This window comes from Mobula birostris, chromosome 14 (genome assembly GCF_030028105.1).
Source record: "Mobula birostris isolate sMobBir1 chromosome 14, sMobBir1.hap1, whole genome shotgun sequence".
Classification (NCBI taxonomy): Eukaryota; Metazoa; Chordata; class Chondrichthyes; order Myliobatiformes; family Myliobatidae; genus Mobula; species Mobula birostris.
Window position 1 is genome coordinate 61,431,640 of NC_092383.1, and position 19,270 is coordinate 61,450,909.

The window sequence follows — 19,270 nt, forward strand, 5'->3', positions numbered from 1 at the left end:
CTCCGTCTCCGCCGCATCTGCTCTCAGGATGAGGCTTTTCATTCTAGGACGAGGGAGATGTCTTCCTATTTTAAAGAAAGGGGCCTCCCTTCCTCCACTATCAACTCTGCTCTTAAACGCATCTCCCCCATTTCACGTACATCTGCTCTCACTCCATCCTCCCGCCACCCCACTAGGAATAGGGTTCCCCTGGTCCTCACCTACCACCCCACCAGCCTCCGGGTCCAACATATTATTCTCCGTAACTTCCGCCACCTCCAATGGGATCCCACCACTAAGCACATCTTTCCCTCTCCCACCCCTCTCTGCATTCCGCAGGGATCGCTCCCTACACAACTCCCTTGTCCATTCGTCCCCCCCATCCCTCCCCACTGATCTCCCTCCTGGCACTTATCCGTGTAAGCAGAACAAGTGCTACACATGCCCTTACACTTCCTCCCTTACCACCATTCAGGGCCCCAAACAGTCCTTCCAGGTGAGGTAACACTTCACCTGTGAGTCGACTGGGGTGATATACTGCGTCCGGTGCTCCCGATGTGGCCTTTTATATATTGGCGAGACCCGATGCAGACTGGGAGACCGTTTTGCTGAACATCTACGCTCTGTCTGCCAGAGAAAGCAGGATCTCCCAGTGGCCACACATTTTAATTCCACATCCCATTCCCATTCTGACATGTCTATCCACGGCCTCCTCTACTGTAAAGATGAAGCCACACTCAGGTTGGAGGAACAACACCTTATATTCCGTCTGGGTAGCCTCCAACCTGATGGCATGAACATCGACTTCTCTAACTTCCGCTAGGCCCCACCTCCCCCTCGTACCCCATCTGTTACTTATTTTTATGCACACATTCTTTCTCTCACTCTCCTTTTTCTCCCTCTGTCCCTCTGAATATACCTCTTGCCCATCCTCTGGGTCCCCCCCCCTTGTCTTTCTTCCCGGACCTCCTGTCCCATGATCCTCTCGTATCCCCTTTTGCCTATCACCTGTCCAGCTCTTGGCTCTATCCCTCCCCCTCCTGTCTTCTCCTATCATTTTGGATCTCCCCCTCCCCCTCCAACTTTCAAATCCCTTACTCACTCTTCCTTCAGTTAGTCCTGACGAAGGGTCTCGGCCTGAAACGTCGACTGCACCTCTTCCTACAGGTGCTGCTTGGCCTGCTGCGTTCACCAGCAACTTTGATGTGTGTTGCCAGAAAATATGTAGACTGCTGAGGGCTAGAACTGTGGTATTCAAGACCGATGATGCAGAACTATACAAGAATGAGAACCAGGTATATTATCACTGGCATGTGACATGAAATTTGTCAACTTAGCAGCAGCAGTTCAATACAATACATAATATAGAAGAGAGAGAAAAAATAAAATAAAAAATAATAATGATAATAATAAATAAGTATATCAATTACAGTACTGTATACGTATATTGAATAGATTAAAAAACCGGCAAAAAAACAGAAATACTGTACAGTAAAACAGTGAGGTAGTGTCCAAGGGTTTAATGTCCATTTAGGAATCGGATGGCAGAGGGGAAGAAGCTGTTCCTGAATTGCTGAATGTGTGCCTTCAGGCTTCTGTACCTCCTACCTGATGGTAACAGTGAGAAAAGGGTATGCCCTGGGTGCTGGAGGTCCTTCATAATGGATGCTGCCTTTCTGAGAAACCACTCCCTGAAGATGTCCTGGGTACTTTGTAGGCTGGTACCCAAGATGGAGCTGACTAGATTTACAACCTTCTGCAGCTTCTTTCGGTCCTGTGCAGTAGCCCCCCACCCCCACCCCGATACCAGACAGTGATGCAGCCTGTCAGAATGCTCTCCACAGTACATCTATAGGAGTTTTTGAGTGTATTTGTTGACATCCCAAATCTTTTCAAACTTCTAATAAAGTATAGCCACTGTCTTGCCTTCTTTATAACTATAAGAAGAACAGAATCTATAGGTGGTATTTGAACTATGCCTAGCCACACAGTCATGTGTATACAGAGAGTAGAGCAGTGGGCTAAGCACACACCCCTGAGGTGCTCCAGAGTTGATCATCAGCGAAGAGGAGATGTTATCACCAATCCACACAGATTGTGGTCTTCTGGTTAGGAAGTCAAGGATCCAATTACAGAGGGAGATACAGAGGCCCAGGTTCTGCAACTTCTCAATCAAGATTGTGGGAATGATGGTATTAAATGCTGAGCTATAGTCGATGAACAGCATCCTGACATAGGTGTTTGTGTTGTCCAGGTGGTCTAAAGCCGTGCGGAGAGCCATTGAGTTTGCTTCTGCCGTTGACCTATTGTGGCAATAGGAAAACTGCAATGGGTCCAGGTCCTTGATGAGGCAGGATTTCAGTCTAGCCTTGCGAGGGTTCATTCTCTTTAAGGACAGCCTAACATCAGCCTCTGAAACAGAGATCACAGGATCATCAGGTGCAGCAGGGAGATTCACAGCTGTAGCTGTAGAAGTCCAGGTGCAGCCTACGGCAGACTATTTTAAGAGCAATAAAACAATTTCCATTCAAATTAGATATGGGATTGGACTTACATCAGCTCTGGCAGGGTTTGCAGGCCATGACTTCCTAAAAGAAACTAACATCATGGATGTCTGTGATGCTTTACTCCCAGATGAGCTCATCACTTTTTATGCATGCTTCAGAACGGAGAGTAAAAGTACACCTGTGTGAATCCCTGCAGCATCTGGTGACCCTGTGATCTCTGTCTTGGAGGGGGACGTCAGATCATCTTTCATGAGGGTGAACCCTTGTAAGGCATCAGGCCCTGATGGTGTACCTGGCTGGGCACTGAAAGCTTGTACGAACCAATTGGTGGGCGTGTTCATGGGCATCTTCAGTCTCTCACTCCTGCAGTCAGGGATTCCAACCTGCTTTAAAAGGGTGACAATCATACCAGTAGGGGTATCACAATAACAACTTTGCACTCAATGTCAGTAAGACCAAGGAATTGATGGTGAACTTTAAGCTAAAATAAGCTAAAGGAAGGGGAAGTTGAGGGAACACACAAGTCTCGTCGAGGGATTGGCAGTTTCAAGTTCCCAGGTGTCATCATCCCCGAAGATCTACCTTGGGCCCAACATATTGATGAAATAACTAAGAAGGCAAGACAGCAGCTATATTTCATTAGGAGTTTGAGACTTGGTAGGTCACCAAAGATCCTTGCAAATTTCTACAGGTGTAGCATGGAGAGCATTCAAACTTGTTGCACCACCGTCCAGAATGAAAGGGCCACTGCACAGGATCAGAAAAAGCTGCAGAAAGTGGCAACCTCAGCCAGCTCTGTCATGGTCACTAGCCTCTCCAGCATCCAGGACTCCATCAAAAGCCAATGCCTCAAAAAGACAGCATCCACCGCTAAGGACCCCCATCAACGCTACCATCAAGGAGGAGGGACAGGAGCCAGAGCCTGAAGGCACACACTTGGTGTTTTAGGAATAGCTTCTTCCCAGCCCCCATCAGATTTTTGAATGGACAATGAATCCATAAACACTATCTCACTACTTGTTTGCTCTTATTTGCACTGCTTATTTAGTATAATTTTTATACATACTCATTATATAGGTCTTTTATGATTATACTCTGCAATGTACTGCTGCTGCAAAACAACAAATTTCATGACATATGCCAGTGATACATAACCCAATTCTGAGCTACCTGGTGTTTCTTTAGGTGGTTTAGGACCTCTTTAAGTTAAAGAGAAACAAGCTTTATGGACATTGTAACCTCTTTATGAACAGGCAATGAACAGAACGGATAACACTGAGGTGCCATGGTAATGTAGCAGTTAGCTACACAGCTATTACAGCTCTGGGTGATCCAGAGTTTGGAGTTCAATTCCAATGCCGCGAGTAAGAAGTTTGTACGTTCTCACCATGAACCATATGGGATTCCTTCATCTGCTCCAGTTTCCTCCAACAGTACAAAGATATAGATAGTAGATGGATAGATAGATAGATAGATAGATAGATGGATGGATAGATAGATGGTTATAGCTAGATAGATATACCAGCTGGTAGGATGATTCGTTATTGTAAATTCTCTTGTGATTAGGTTAGGTTTAAACAGGAGTGTTGCTGGGCAGTGTTGCTTGTGGCACCAGAAGGGCATGTTGTGTGCTACATATCCAAAATGTTTTAACAGTGTATGTTAAGAATTATAAGAATGGCATTTAAGCCATGAAATTCTTTATTGGATGTGATTTTATATCCTCCAGTTCTTCTAATTCTCCATTCCTTAAATATTGCCCATGGTGCAATTTCTATGAAGAATAAATATGAATGAAATTGGGAGATTGAGGAAAGCACTGACTATAGTGACTATACACACTGGTCACTTTGTAGGGTACACCTGTACACCTGCTTGTTAATGCAAATATCTAATCAGCCAATCATGTGGCAGTAACAATGAATAAAAGCATGAAGTCATGGTCAAGAGATTCAGTTGTTGTTCAGACCAAACATCAGAATGGGGGAAGAAATGAGACCTAAGAGACTTTGACTGTGGTATCAGACGACATTTTTTCAGGAATATGTAAACAATGTTGTTGAGTCTCCACACTTAATCAATTTCCATTACTTAGTCAGATTCTTCTAAAACGTCTAATCTATCTAAATATCCCTTTTGAGAATGAATGACAGAGGCCACACTCAGGATGCCAGAAGTAACCTCACTGAAAGGCACACTGTCAGTATAACTTGGTTGGGACTGATTCTGTGAAACTCAGACAAAAGTGCAGGGCTCCAGATGTGATGAGCGCAGGATGTGGCCAGCTTCGCTTCCCGTAAGCCCACGCAGCTTTTCACTAAATTACTAATACATAAATTCAATGTGCTTTCACATTTCCAGTATCAACTTGTGTATGAATCGTTAACTACTGTGAATGTAGTCAGATAATTTTCCCTTTATTCAGAAACAGATTTTCACACAGTTAGGAAATCAATGTATTTTATCAAAGCAAACATTTTGCCCTTGAGTAATCTAAGCCATTTTTCCATACATCAAATAAATAAAGTAATTACTCATCAGTCTTGGCCCACTTGTTAAATCAAATGATAGACATCGGAACATCCCTCAGTTTCCTAACAATGTTTTAACTGGGCTCCTTATATGATTTTTAGATCCCTTGCCCTTTTCAATCCAAAGATAAATTCACAAAGAAGATCAATTGATTTTGCATCCTAGATTTGGCATAGGATTTGACAACTCAATTTCAGCAGCAAAAAGAAGCAGGCAATAACCCACCCTCTTTTTTAATGTGTTCCCATATTTTTGTGCAGATCTAAAGAATGCAAATATCTGGATGTTTTTCCAACTATAGCTGAAAACGTTGCATGTTTTAAATGTGTAAGTTTTTTATGCAAAAATGAAAAATTATACTAATATTTCAGATAAATAGCAACTACCCTAAGTATTTAGTGATCATCAAGATAGGTGAGTTCTTCTCAACGTATCTGAAAAATACCCACACAGATAAAAGTAGGCATCTTTCCCTTTGTCCTTGGAGACAAAGATTGGCTAAGGAAAAGTAGCTGTCTTCTTGAGGGAAGAGAAAGGATTTTAGTGCACAATAATTGTCCATATTTAAATGACAATCACAAAGAAACCTGCAGATGCCGGGAATCCCTGCAGCACACAAAGCAGGCCAGGCAGCATCTATGGAAAAGAGTAAACAGCCAACGTTTTGGGCTGAATCCCATCATCAGGACATATTTAAATATTATTTTTTGTATTTCACGATACAGTGTAGAGTAGGCCCTTTTGGCCCTTTGAGCCATACCCCACAACCCCTAACACCCCTGATTAACCCTAATCTAATCATAGGACAATTTAATTATAATAATAATACTTTATTGATCCCAAGTGAGAAATTCTTTTGTTACAGCAGCAACATTTAGAAACACACTTAGCAGTGTGCAGACTTAACTTATAATAAATACAGGATAATAATAGTGTAAAAATAATAATATAAAAATAATGTACCAATCAGCAATAATAATGTATAAAATGATAAAACTGAAACTATTGTACTATGTCGCATGTTTACCTGTTGCACAGAGATGAATTGTTGTATATGCTTATTGCATTTGGTAAGAAAGATTTTCTGTAACAATCCTTGTGACAGTGGAGCTGAATGAGTCTGTTTGAAAAGGTGTTTCTTTACTTATTCAATTGATCATGGAGAAGATGTGCCAGATTGTCCATAATGTAAAACAGTGGGGCCCCAATTGAGAGCCTCTCACAGAACACTTGGTTCCTGCTTCATTGACTAACGTTCCTGCAGTTATATTGCTAGAAGTGGAAACATTTTCTGATGATTTCACAGTATTCATTTGCATTTGTAATTGCTCAGAAGCACCTATACTTCCTTGTGAACATTTGGCGTGACATCTAAAACTTTGACAAACTTCCATAGTTGTGTGAGGGAGAGATATTGGCTGGCTGCATCACAGCCTGGTATGGAAACACCGATGCGCTTCAATGGAAAATCCTACACAGAACTAAGAGGATGTGGCCCAGTTCATCACGGGTAAAGCCCTCCCCACCATTGCGCACGTCTACACAGAGTGTTGTTGCAGGAAAGCGGCATCCATCGTCCAGGACCTCCACCACCCAGGTCATGTTCTTTTCTCAATGTTGCCATCAGGAAGAAGGTACAGGAGCCTCAGGACTCACACCACCTAATTCAGGAACAGTTTCCACCTCTCAGCCATCAGGCTCTTGAACTAAAGTGGATAACTTCAGTCAACTTCACTTGCCTTTTTTATATTTTTACAATTGAGCCCTGGTTGGCAGATTTTCTTAAGCCTTGTGGTAAATTCTGACAAATATTTCCCTTTCTTGGAATATGCAATATTTTCTTTGCTTGTTGATATCACAAATACTTAAATGTTTCATATCCATCCATCAATTGTGTTGTATCCTGCTACTCTGTTTTATATTCTTCCAGCTCTATTGCACCTTTTTTATATTTAATGTTTATATTTTTTTTCTCAGCTCAAGCTGGTAGATAATGAGGTACAGGCATAACTATGCACACTCATTTCTCAATTGCTAGGAACTTTCAGACTATTCCAATGGTGTTTAGTACCATGACTTCCTGAGATTTACATAAATATGGTTGTGTAGGTGTAATTATTTAATGCTGTTGTGTAGTGTCTTTGGAATGATACCAGTTATAGATATCACTATTGGGACAATGTATAAGCTACAAATAAACTCTTCTAGGGCTTCCAGCCGGGTACTGTTATCTATTATAACTGATGTTTTGATGACAAACTCTACCATCTTCATCAGGGATAATGCTTGATCATCTGTCCTTTCTTAAATTACTTTCTCCTGGTAAAATAAATTACTCTTAATGTCAATTTGTGAGTTATTTTATCTTTCATGTAGTTACATTTCTTTTTGTTAAATTACCCTGAAGTTCACCATAGCTTTAATGAAATCATGCAATTTTTGGAAGAGACTGTGTACATTCATATACAAATCTTACTCTTCATACAACTATAGTCAACTATAAATCTCACTTAAAAGGAATTCATAGGAACTGGCACAATTCTCAGATATGACTCACCTCTGTTGTGATAAGCTTGCAGTACTAATAGTAAATTTGGCAAGCACTGCAAAACATTATTAAAAGCATCCATTGTCTATTGTGTATAGGAGTCTATCTAAGATAAATATTGCAACCAACTCTAAAAGATAAAAAAAAGTGGTTGAGCACTTATTTTTAAAGTAGAGCTTTGATGTTTCTATGATTATGACAAATAAGTGAATGAACAAAATTTAAGACAGAGAAATAAAAAAAATCAATGAATGCATTGAACCAAGGTAGAGATTACATTATGCTCACTTTTATAAGTCTCTGCAAATTTACTCACAACAAATAAATGCTTTTACTGAAATTTTTACTCAATATAGTGCTTATCAAAACAGTCTGCAGATAAATCTTGCCGTACTTGGCAGAAGGTTAACAGTCAATTTTTTTCTAAATCTTCCTGGCCTGGAAGTTATTTTTTTTTATCAAATATCCAAGGAAAATCTTGTAACCAAAGATAATAATGGGGTTCTGAACCTTCACTATAATGTGACTCTTAAGAATCAAGCAATTTTCATCTGATGGAGAGACTTTTCAGCAAAATCCATCAAAACACAGGAAGGAGAAACCCAGCATGGAAACTTCCTCGCAGTATGGAAGGTCTATAGAGGGCAGTGTCTAAGTTATAAGGCATATAAGATGTAAACACACTCACTTTGGAACCATTGTAGAAAATAACTTTCTTTAGCTTAAAATACATACAGTTTTGCCATCCACAAGTTTAACTTATTTTCCCTCTTTTCTAGTCCCGATGAAGGGTCCTCAATCTAAAACACTTACTCTAGGTTCCCACATGCTTCCAATCGGACACCATTATCCGTGTACTCTGCAGCTTCAGAACTAAACGATTACCACCTGGTGGCACTAATGGCAATCATCATGATGTGCTGGTAATGGCACTCATCGAAAACTGCATCCCTGCCACAATGGACACTCACCAATATGCTTACCAACAGAACCACCAACTCCCACTCCTTGGTCTAAGTACTGGGTTTTGGACTTTCTAACCAACAGACCCCAGTCAGGATGCACAATGGCTCCTCTTTTCCCGTTATCCTCAACACAGGTGTCCCAAGGCTCACACATGACTGCATAGCCAAAAATCTACGCAATCGCATTATCAAGTTCGCTGACGACACAACAGTGGTGGGGCTCATCACCAACAGCAATGAGGTGGCCTACAGAAAGGAAGTGGAAGAACTTGAAGCCGGGTGCAAGGCAAATAACCTCTTCCTCAATGTCAGCAAGACAAAGGGGTTAGTTATCAATTTCAGGGAAATGCACGCCGTGCATGCCCCTCTGTACATTGGTGGTAAAGCAATGGAGCTGCAAGCAGTTTCAACCTCCTGGGAGTGTAAATCTCCTACAAGTTTTCATGGCTCCAGAACACATCATCCGTAGACTAGAAAGCTCACTAATGCCTCTGCTTTCTGAGCAGGCTAAAGCGAGCTAGACTGTGCACATTAACCATCACGACCTTCTACAGATGCCCATTTGAGAACATGTAACAAGCTGCATCGCCATGTGGGATGGAAACTGCACTACGGCAGACCAGTGGGCTCGACAACAGGTAGTTAAAACTGCCCAAACCATCACCAGCACAGCCTACCCACCGTCAAGGATGTATATACAGAAAGGTGGCAGCAGGAAAAGGCCAGCAGTATCATGAAGGATCCCATCCAGCCTGCTTATGAACTGTTTTTCCCACTCCCATCAGGGAAGAAGTTAAGCAGCAACAACATCAGGACCACCAGACTCAAAATCACCTACTTTCTCCCAGCGCAAAGGGGAGGCAATCTGCAGATGCTGGAAATCCAAGCAACACACACAAAATGCTGGAGGAACTCAGCAGGCCAGGCAGCACCTATGGAAAAGAGTGCAGTCAATGTTTCGAGACAAGAGCCTTCATCAGGACCCAAAACCATCAGGCTGATCAATACCGTCACTCACTAATCCATCCCATCACCCCCCACCACCACTACATCCTTATCAGTGACTCCTCTCCACAGCCCCTCAGCACCCTTTGCTCCCCCCCCATGCACTGCAACGTAATGCCTACAATCCACACTCCATACCTGCACCGACACAGTCATATGTCCTCCTGCTGCCTAGAAGAGTTTGCCTTGCCAAGACTAACTTTGTCACTTATCATTTCCTGTCAGAGTCACCTTATGTACAGATAATCCTGCATGTAGTGTCACTTTATTTACATACAATCTGTCTATGTACATTATATAATTATATAAGCTTATCTTATGTACACTATTCACGGCCACACTCAAACAGTTACTTGTACATTACATTTTATAGGATTGTTTTTATGTTTATAGTATTTTTTGTGTCCTTTATGCTTATTGTGTATATTTATGTTGCACTGGATCTGAAGTAACAATCATTTTGTTCTCCTTTGCACTTGTGTACTGAGGATTGACAACAGACAATCTTGAATCTGTTCCACAGTTGCTGCCTGACCTTCTGAGTGCTTCTGGTGTTTTCTGTTTTCAATGCTTTCAGCTTTTGGACCGAAGGGACCAAAAGAAGTTGCAGAGGGTTGTATATTTAGTCAGCTCCATCTTGGATACTAGCCTACAAAGTACCCAGGACACCTTCAGGGAGTAGTGTCTCAGAAAGGCAGCATCCATTATTAAGGATATCCAGTACCCAGGGCATGCCCTTTTCTCACTGTTACCATCAGGTAGGAGGTACAGAAGCCTGAAGGCACACACTCAGCGATTCAGGAACAGCTTCTTCCCCTCTGCCTTCCAGTTCCTAAATGCACATTGAACCCTTGGACACTACCCCACTTTCTTTTTGATATATAGTATTTCTGTTTTTGCACAATTTTTAATTTATTCAATAGCTGTATACTATATAAAGTATACTGAATAAAATGTATTTTTTTATTTCCTTCTATATTATGTGTTGAATTGAACTGCTGCTGCTAAGTTAACAAATTTCACGTCACATGCCGGTGATAATAAACCTGATTCTGATTCTGATTCTACTATAAGTTTTAGGTTTTTTTTTACAAATTTTTATGTCATGTTTATTCTATTATTACTGTACCACGTAATGGTTTATAGATTGCCATTTCAAACATGAAAAGGCAGGTTTGAACTATTTTGGAAAGTAAATATCAGATTCTACCTGGCCTAATTTTATTAGATGAATACACCAGTAAAAAAAGCATGTCGACAGTTGACCTTCTGACATGATTTCCTCACTCCGTCAACTCCAGGAGAAGTGCAGGGAACAACAGAAACCCCTCTATGTTGCTTTCATCAACTTGACCAAGGCATTCAATCTTGTCAGCAGGGATAGGCTCTTTCAGATTCTCAGCAAGGTCGGCTGTCCCCCGAAACTCCAAAGTATCATCAAGTCATTCCATGACGACATGAGGGCTACTATTCTGTACAATGGCAGCTCATCAGAGCCCTTCACTATTCGTAGTGGAGTCAAACAAGAATGCGTGTTGGCCCTATCATTATGCGGCATCTTCTTCTCTCTCTATTGAAGCACACGTTTGGGATGTCGACAGAAGGCATCTACATGCACACCAGGTCTGATGGGCGGCTGTTCTACCCTGCGCGCCTGAGAGCAAGAACAAAGGTATGAAAGATCTTAATACATGACATGCTGTTTGCCGAGGACGCTGCTATAACTTTGCACACCAAATAGAAACTACAAACTCTCATGGACCACTTCGCTAAGGCATGCAAGGACTTCAGGCTTACCATCAGCCTAAAGAAAACAAACGTCCGTACCCAGAATGTAGTGGAGACACCAGTCATTACCATCGACAATTATGATTTAGAAGTGGTTCACGAGTTCACATACTTGGGGTCAACCATTAGCGACACTCTCCCTTGATGCTGAAATCAATAGGCATATCGGCAAAGCAACATCGATCCTTGCTTGACTCTCCTCACAGGTCTGGGAGAATCCGAAACTTGCTACAAAGACCAAGACTGCTGTGTACAATGCATGCGTTATCAGCACCCTCCTGTATGGTAGCAAGACTTGGACCATCTACTCCAAGCAGGAGAGGAAACTCAATAGTTTTCACCTGCGTAGCCTTCACTGCATCCTCGGCATCAACTGGAGAGACAAAGTCCCAAACTCTGAGGTCCTCTCCCGCGCTGGACTTCCCACAATGTTCACACTTTTAAGACAACGCAGACTGCGCTGGCTGGACCACGTCCGTCATATGAAGGATGGTAGACTGCCAAAGGACATCCTCTACAGAGAACCAGCAACAGGCAAGAGGAACGTTGGTAGAACCCAGCTTCGCTCCAAGGACCTCTGCAAGCACGACATGAAAGCCTTAAAAATCAACACAGGGTGCTGGGAGGATACAGCAGATGACCGCAACAAATGGCAAGGTACTCTTCAGCAACACCTAGAGCAAAGCGAAAGAGTGATCCTGAGTCAGTTTGAGGAGCAGAGAGTACAGCGGACAGCGGGCAACAATTCCACGATGCCCTACGCTTGCAACAACCGTGGCAGAGCCTGCCGTTCCAGGATCAGCCTCAACAGCCGCAGTCGACACTACTCGAGAAACCAGTGACTACCAGAGGCGCAGTACCCATGGTCGACCATGGAGGCCACACACACAAACACACACACACACACACACACACACACACACACACACACACGCACACACACACACATGCGTGCACACACACACACGCACACACACCAGTAAATACGTCACAATGATAGAAAGGCACTGTAGTGTCTCTATTCAATAGCAGCCATGAATTCAACTTGGTCAGCTTTGACTGACTTTTGATTTTTGCAAATCATTTGTTGTAATTTTAGAACTTGAGGCATCATAGATGAAGGATTTCCAGTTTTCCTTGATACACTTATATTAATTTTGAGAAATTTTATTTAGATATACAGCATAGTAACAGAGCCTTCAGGCCTAACAAGCTACCACCACTCAAATACCCCCTTGTGACAAATTAACCAACTTACCCATACATCGCTGGAGCATGGGATGAAACCGGAGCACGTGGAGGAAACCCATGCAGTCACAGGGAGAATGTACAAAATCCACACAAACAGCAGTGAAACTGAACCCAGGTTACAAACGCTGTAATAGCATTATCCTAACTGCTATGCTGCTATGTCACCCAGATAGTTAATTTTAAATAATCATTTAAAAAATTGGTGGTGGGAATTTTAGATCAATCTGCTAGAAATTACTCCAGTCGTTGGAATGGAAAATTATTCTGTGGACACTAAAATCCCCTATTATGTCCAACATCAGTCTATTAATATTTTCTAATTTTAGTTACATTTCAAACTACCATTAAACGATACATCTGCTTTTCAGTTTGATAAGGATTGCTGTTGCCCAAATACTATTTCACTATTGTCTATTGAACATTCATTAAAGAGGGGAGTTGTTTTTTCGTAAGAAAATTAAGGAGATAGCACCAGCCAGGTGCTGGAGTTCCAACTGTTAAAAGAACTTCATTTAACTGAGTAAATACCTTATCACATATCCTGTTCAATATGCTTATCATTTCCTTTGGTAATTCTTTTGGAACATTTCCTGATAGGTAATTATAAACCCTCACTGCATATGAAGAGCTGTTAAGAGCCTACACATGAAGATTTCTTTAAGCATTGAAGGGGAATGCCCTCCTATACAAGGCAGGGAGACAGAAGATACTTCCATGTTGGAGACAAGCCTAGAGCAAACATAAATCACAAAGTCAAAAATTGTTCTCTGTGCCCCAATTAATTCCTCTCCACCCTGGCCACAGAATTTTCTTTGTCTTCTCCATACCTTTCATCCTAATCTTTGCCACCTTACCATTTCCACTGATCCATCTTGCCCCAAATCATGTTGCCCCTAACCCAATAGTCAAACAATTATCAGCTATACCCTGCTCTGGTTACTTCCTTTGAATTTTCCCCAAGCATCTTACATTGCCTGAGAACAACACTACAATATTCTTATAAAGTCCTGCTGTTAAGATTGGTAAAACTTTAGTGTTATTGGGTTTAAAGGGTTCTTCCACTAGTTTCAGGCTTTAATCAAATCCCAAAGCTCTTTATTTAGATAGCATTGTTCACTATCATATATAAAATGTATGCGGGATGGTTTTTTGAACCAACATGTCGAGGAACCAACTAGAGAGCAGGCTATTCTGGACTGTGTTTTAAGCAATGAGGAAGGGTTAATTAGCAATCTTGTCGTGAGAGGCCCTTTGGGTAAGAGTGACCATAATATGGTGGAATTCTTCATTAAGATGGAGAGTGACATAGTTAATTCAGAAACAAAGGTTCTGAACTTAAAGAGGGGTAACTTTGAAGGTATGAGACGTGAATTAGCTAAGATAGACTGGCAAATGACACAAAGGATTGACGGTGGATATGCAATGGCAAGCATTTAAAGGTTGCATGGATGAACTACAACAATTGTTCATCCCAGTTTGGCAAAAGAATAAATCAAGGAAGGTAGTACACCCGTGGCTGACAAGAGAAGTTAGGGATAGTATCAATTCCAAAGAAGCAGCATACAAGTTAGTCAGAGAAAGTGGCTCACGTGAGGACTGGGAGAAATTCAGAGTTCAGCAGAGGAGGACAAAGGACTTAATTAGGAAGGGGAAAAAAGATTATGAGAGAAAACTGGCAGGGAACATAAAAACTGACTGTAAAAGCTTTTATAGGTATGTAAAAAGGAAAAGACTGGTAAAGACAAATGTAGGTCCCCTACAGACAGAAACAGGTGAATTGATTATGGGGAGCAAGGACATGGCAGACCAATTGAATAATTACTTTGGTTCTGTCTTCACTAAGGAGGACATAAATAATCTTCCAGAAATAGTAGGGGACAGAGGGTCCAGTGAGATGGAGGAACTGAGCGAAATACTTGTTAGTAGGGAAGTGGTGTTAGGTAAATTGAAGGGATTGAAGGCAGATAAATCCCTAGGGCCAGATGGTCTGCATCCTAGAGTGCTTAAGGAAGTAGCCCAAGAAATAGTGGGTGCATTAGTGATAATTTTTCAAAACTCGTTAGATTCTGGACTAGTTCCTGAGGATTGGAGGGTGGCTAATGTGACCCCACTTTTTAAAAAAGGAGGGAGAGAGAAACCAGGGAATTATAGACTGGTTAGCCTAACGTCGGTGGTGGGGAAACTGCTGGAGTCAGTTATCAAAGATGTGATAACAGCACATTTGGAAAGCGGTGAAATGATCGGGCAAAGTCAGCATGTATTTGTGAAAGGAAAATCATGTCTGACGAATCTCATAGAATTTTTTGAGGATGTAACTAGTAGAGTGGATAGGGGAGAACCAGTGGATGTGGTATATTTGGATTTTCAAAAGGCTTTTGACAAGGTCCCACACAGGAGATTAGTGTGCAAACTTAAAGCACATGGTATTGGGGGTAAGGTATTGATGTGGATGGAGAATTGGTTAGCAGACAGGAAGCAAAGAGTGGGAATAAACGGGACCTTTTCAGAATGGCAGGCGGTGACTAGTGGGGTACCGCAAGGCTCAGTGCTGGGACCCCAGTTGTTTACAATATATATTAATGACTTGGATGAGGGAATTAAATGCAGCATCTCCAAGTTTGCGGATGACACGAAGCTGGGTGGCAGTGTTAGCTGTGAGGAGGATGCTCAGAGGATGCAGGGTGACTTGGATAGGTTGGGTGAGTGGGCAAATTCATGGCAGATGCAATTTAATGTGGATAAATGTGAAGTTATCCACTTTGGTAGCAAAAATAGGAAAACAGATTATTATCTGAATGGTGGCCGATTAGGAAAAGGGGAGGTGCAACGAGACCTGGGTGTCATTATACACCAGTCATTGAAAGTGGGCATGCAGGTACAGCAGGCGGTGAAAAAGGCGAATGGTATGCTGGCATTTATAGCGAGAGGATTTGAGTACAGGAGCAGGGATGTACTACTGCAGTTGTACAAGGCCTTGGTGAGACCACACCTGGAGTATTGTGTGCAGTTTTGGTCCCCTAATCTGAGGAAAGACATCCTTGCCAGAGAGGGAGTACAAAGAAGGTTCACCAGATTGATTCCTGGGATGGCAGGACTTTCATATGAAGAAAGACTGGATGAACTAGGCTTGTACTCGTTGGAATTTAGAAGATTGAGGGGGGATCTGATTGAAACGTATAAAATCCTAAAGGGATTGGACAGGCTAGATGCAGGAAGATTGTTCCCGATGTTGGGGAAGTCCAGAACGAGGGGTCACAGTTTGAGGATAAAGAGGAAGCCTTTTAGGACCGAGATTGGGAAAAACTTCTTCACTCAGAGAGTGGTGAATCTGTGGAATTCTCTGCCACGGGAAGCAGTTGAGGCCAGTACATTGGCTATATTTAAGAGGGAGTTAGATATGGCCCTTGTGGCTACTGGGGTCAGGGGGTATGGAGGGAAGGCTGGGGCGGGGTTCTGAGTTGGATGATCAGCCATGATCATAATAAGTGGCGGTGCAGGCTCGAAGGGCTGAATGGCCTACTCCTGCACCTATTTTCTATGTTTCTATGTTTCTATAAAACTTATAATTGCACACTTTTACTAAACCAGAGTTTTCCTTTAGGATAGAATTGTGTTGGCAGCAGCAGTTGGACAGCTTGCAATTATGTGGCTCCAGGATTTATTAATAATTTGCTGGTGATGATATTTTCATTCTGATACATTGTTTCACACTGCTATCTTGCTTTCTGTGTTGTGAAAAGAGTGGATAAATATGTGGTAAGAGGGAAGATAACCAATAAGCAGGAGACAGTAGGTTCAAAGATTCAGAGCACTGATTAAATTAAAATTCCTGTCTTTTAGATTTATTTTAATGATGTTCAATCCATAAATAACTTGGGTCACAACTGATTTTATTTCACAGCTACATTTAGCAATAACTTTGGGAATTCTAAACGAGCAGGTTAAAATCTCTTATTGTTACAAATGCAATTAGATACCATAAATTTCCACCGTCTTAAATAGCACAGCTACCAAATTTTCAATGTTCTGTTAAAATAAAAAGAATTATATGAAAATGTAGAAATGCAAAATTTCATTTCCCCCGTAACCTATCGCTAAAAGATACCACAAGTTGTATAAAATATAGTAAATTTGAAGGTAGCGCTAACCTGATATTTGTTTCTATGTAATCAGATTGATATTTAAAATGTGGATACTGATTGAAGCATATTTTTAAAAAATATATCATCTACATAAGTGTATATGCTGTAAAGCTGCTGATTAGTTATAGATAATGATGATTAATAAGATGTTTAAAATGCAATGTGCCCTATCTGCTTTATCACTGTCATACTGTATAAGTTCAGTTTGAATATTCATGGAATCCATTATATCACTTAAATGGTTGAAGGGTATTTAAGTGTGCCTTTCTTATATGTCAGTTCAAAAAAAAATTATTAGTTTTAATGATCAATCCTTATTTATTCAGCTTTTTAAAGCCAAGCAGTAGCATTTTAATGACTAGGTGCAGCTCACAAAAGCACACAACTTATTTGGTCAGCAAGCAATCATTCTCATTTTGTGCCATGATTTTGTCTGCCCAAAGCTAACTACAGGATGGATTATTGCAGAGACTCCAATAATTCTAATTAACTACACAGAATATACAATGTCATCAGTAAAGGATTCCCATTTTGTTTTTAACCAGAGACCTGAATTATAATGACTTGGCTGAATTCCCTGTAGCCATCAGAACCTTGAGCAAACTTCAGGAACTGTGAGTATTTTTTAATCAATTATTATGAAAGCAATATCTTGATTTTGGAATTATACCTAAATAGTATCAATAGTAGTAATAATATAATAGTAGTAACAGGTGCTGAATCTATGTAACACTCCTGAAAACAAGTGAGCTTGTATATTTCCAAAATAATGGATCAAAATCATGTCAGTTCAAATCCCACACAAGATATCCACCCACTATATAAGGCAGCAAGGAAAATTGACGGAGGAGGTGGTTATGTCCAGGGAAATGTAAGCATTTTTGCTTTGCATTTACAATTAAATTTTAGAATTATAGAGTCAAAGAATGCTAGGGAAGGAGACTATTCAGCCTATTGAAATCTGCAGGGCTGTTGGCACCCAGTGCCAATTTACTTAGTAAGTGCACTGAAATGCAAAATGTGTCATACTTCCTCAAACAATATTGAGCATCCATGATTACAAATGTCACAAGCCTCAAACGTTGATGCAAGCCTTAATCCTGTTAAGCAGAAGACCTATTCCAGTGTTACAGCACACTGACCTTGAATCATTTGGAACAGCAATTCCTTCAACATGCTAAGTGTGCAAAGATTATCCAACTTAAAATTTGTAAACTTGTGCAATCCTTGCCAGGGATGCCTAAAGTTGCTCATCAAAGGTAAGTGGTGTTGGCTGCTATACCCACCCCACTGCCATTAAAGAGAATATCTGACTCGGAATGGTGCAGTTAGTTCTAAAGGCTGTCAATTTACATGCTGCATAATGCCAGGATATTGGGCACAATGCCTGTGCTTTGATTTTTATTTATTTGTTTTACTGAGATACAGTGTGGAATAGGCCTGTCCTGGCCTTCCAGCCATGCCACCCAACAATCCCCCGATTTAACCCTCACCTAATCACAGGCCAATTTACAATGACAAATTAACCTACCCACCGGTACACCTTTGGACAGTGGGAGGAAACCGCAGCACCCAGGAGAAACCCATGCAGTCACGGGGAGAACATACAAACTCCTTACAGGCAGCTGCAGGAAATGAACCCGGGTTTGTACTGTAAAGCATTGTGCTAATCACTATGCTACTGTGCCACCCATGTGAGTTGCTGAGACCCTAAATATGAGGCACTGGGTGCTATTGCAAAGAAATGGTGTGACTTTGAATAAGTACAAAGCAACAGATAGATCTCTAGTCAAGAGAAGGTTAGGGAAACTCACAAGGAAGAGAGAAACCAAGTGATAGAGGAGTTGGAGAGTTGTAGTTCTGAAAGAGAACCAGTCAGTAAATAATGACAGAGGATACATAAAGTACATTCTCTAAGTCATGCATGTGTATGCAGTGTCCGAAGGATTATGAAAGCATTGTTGGGTAGTAACTGCCCAATGGCACACATGCTTTAAAAATTGCCATTTAAGTTCTATCAACAATAACTCTGCAACAGAATTTCAAGGCATGCTTTTCTTCAAAGGGAATGAATTGAATCTTCTATAGAAGTATAAATATAATGCAGGGAAAATAGAAAGAATGATTTGCATTTCAATTGTGTCTTTTGCATATTTCTAATATTCCTACACACTTTGAGGCTAATTAAATGCCTTTGATGTATAGCTGATGCTGGAAGATAGGAACAGCGACAGCCGAATTTGTTCACAAAATGGTCTCACAGATAACAAAGGGGTAATGATCTGATAATGTGTTTGGCTGATGTTGATTAAAAGGTTAAAAAGCAAGGGAGCTATCATTGGCACCTTGGATCTAATGATAAAAGAACAAATGAAATCTCCCGTAAGGTAAAATAATTTCCATGTTCATATGAATGGTTTAACTAACTGTGTGCATTTCTGTTTGTATTGTAGCGGATTCCACAATAATAATATCAAAGCAATCCCAGAGAAAGCTTTTGTTGGAAATCCACTACTTCAGACAATGTAAGTTTAAATATTATCATCTCCCATT

General features: G+C 41.1%; 1 protein-coding gene across 2 annotated transcripts in view; it reads left to right on the forward strand.

Moving 5' to 3' along the window:
* The window catches only part of lgr6 (leucine-rich repeat containing G protein-coupled receptor 6), a 368,527-nt gene that overhangs the window by 301,074 nt on the left and 48,183 nt on the right, over nt 1–19,270 (forward strand). For both annotated transcript variants that reach the window (XM_072277748.1, XM_072277747.1), the window contains exons 7-8: nt 17,263–17,331; nt 19,171–19,242. In XM_072277748.1, the coding sequence (XP_072133849.1) occupies nt 17,263–17,331; nt 19,171–19,242 (141 nt within the window). The remainder of the gene's footprint in view (nt 1–17,262; nt 17,332–19,170; nt 19,243–19,270) is intronic.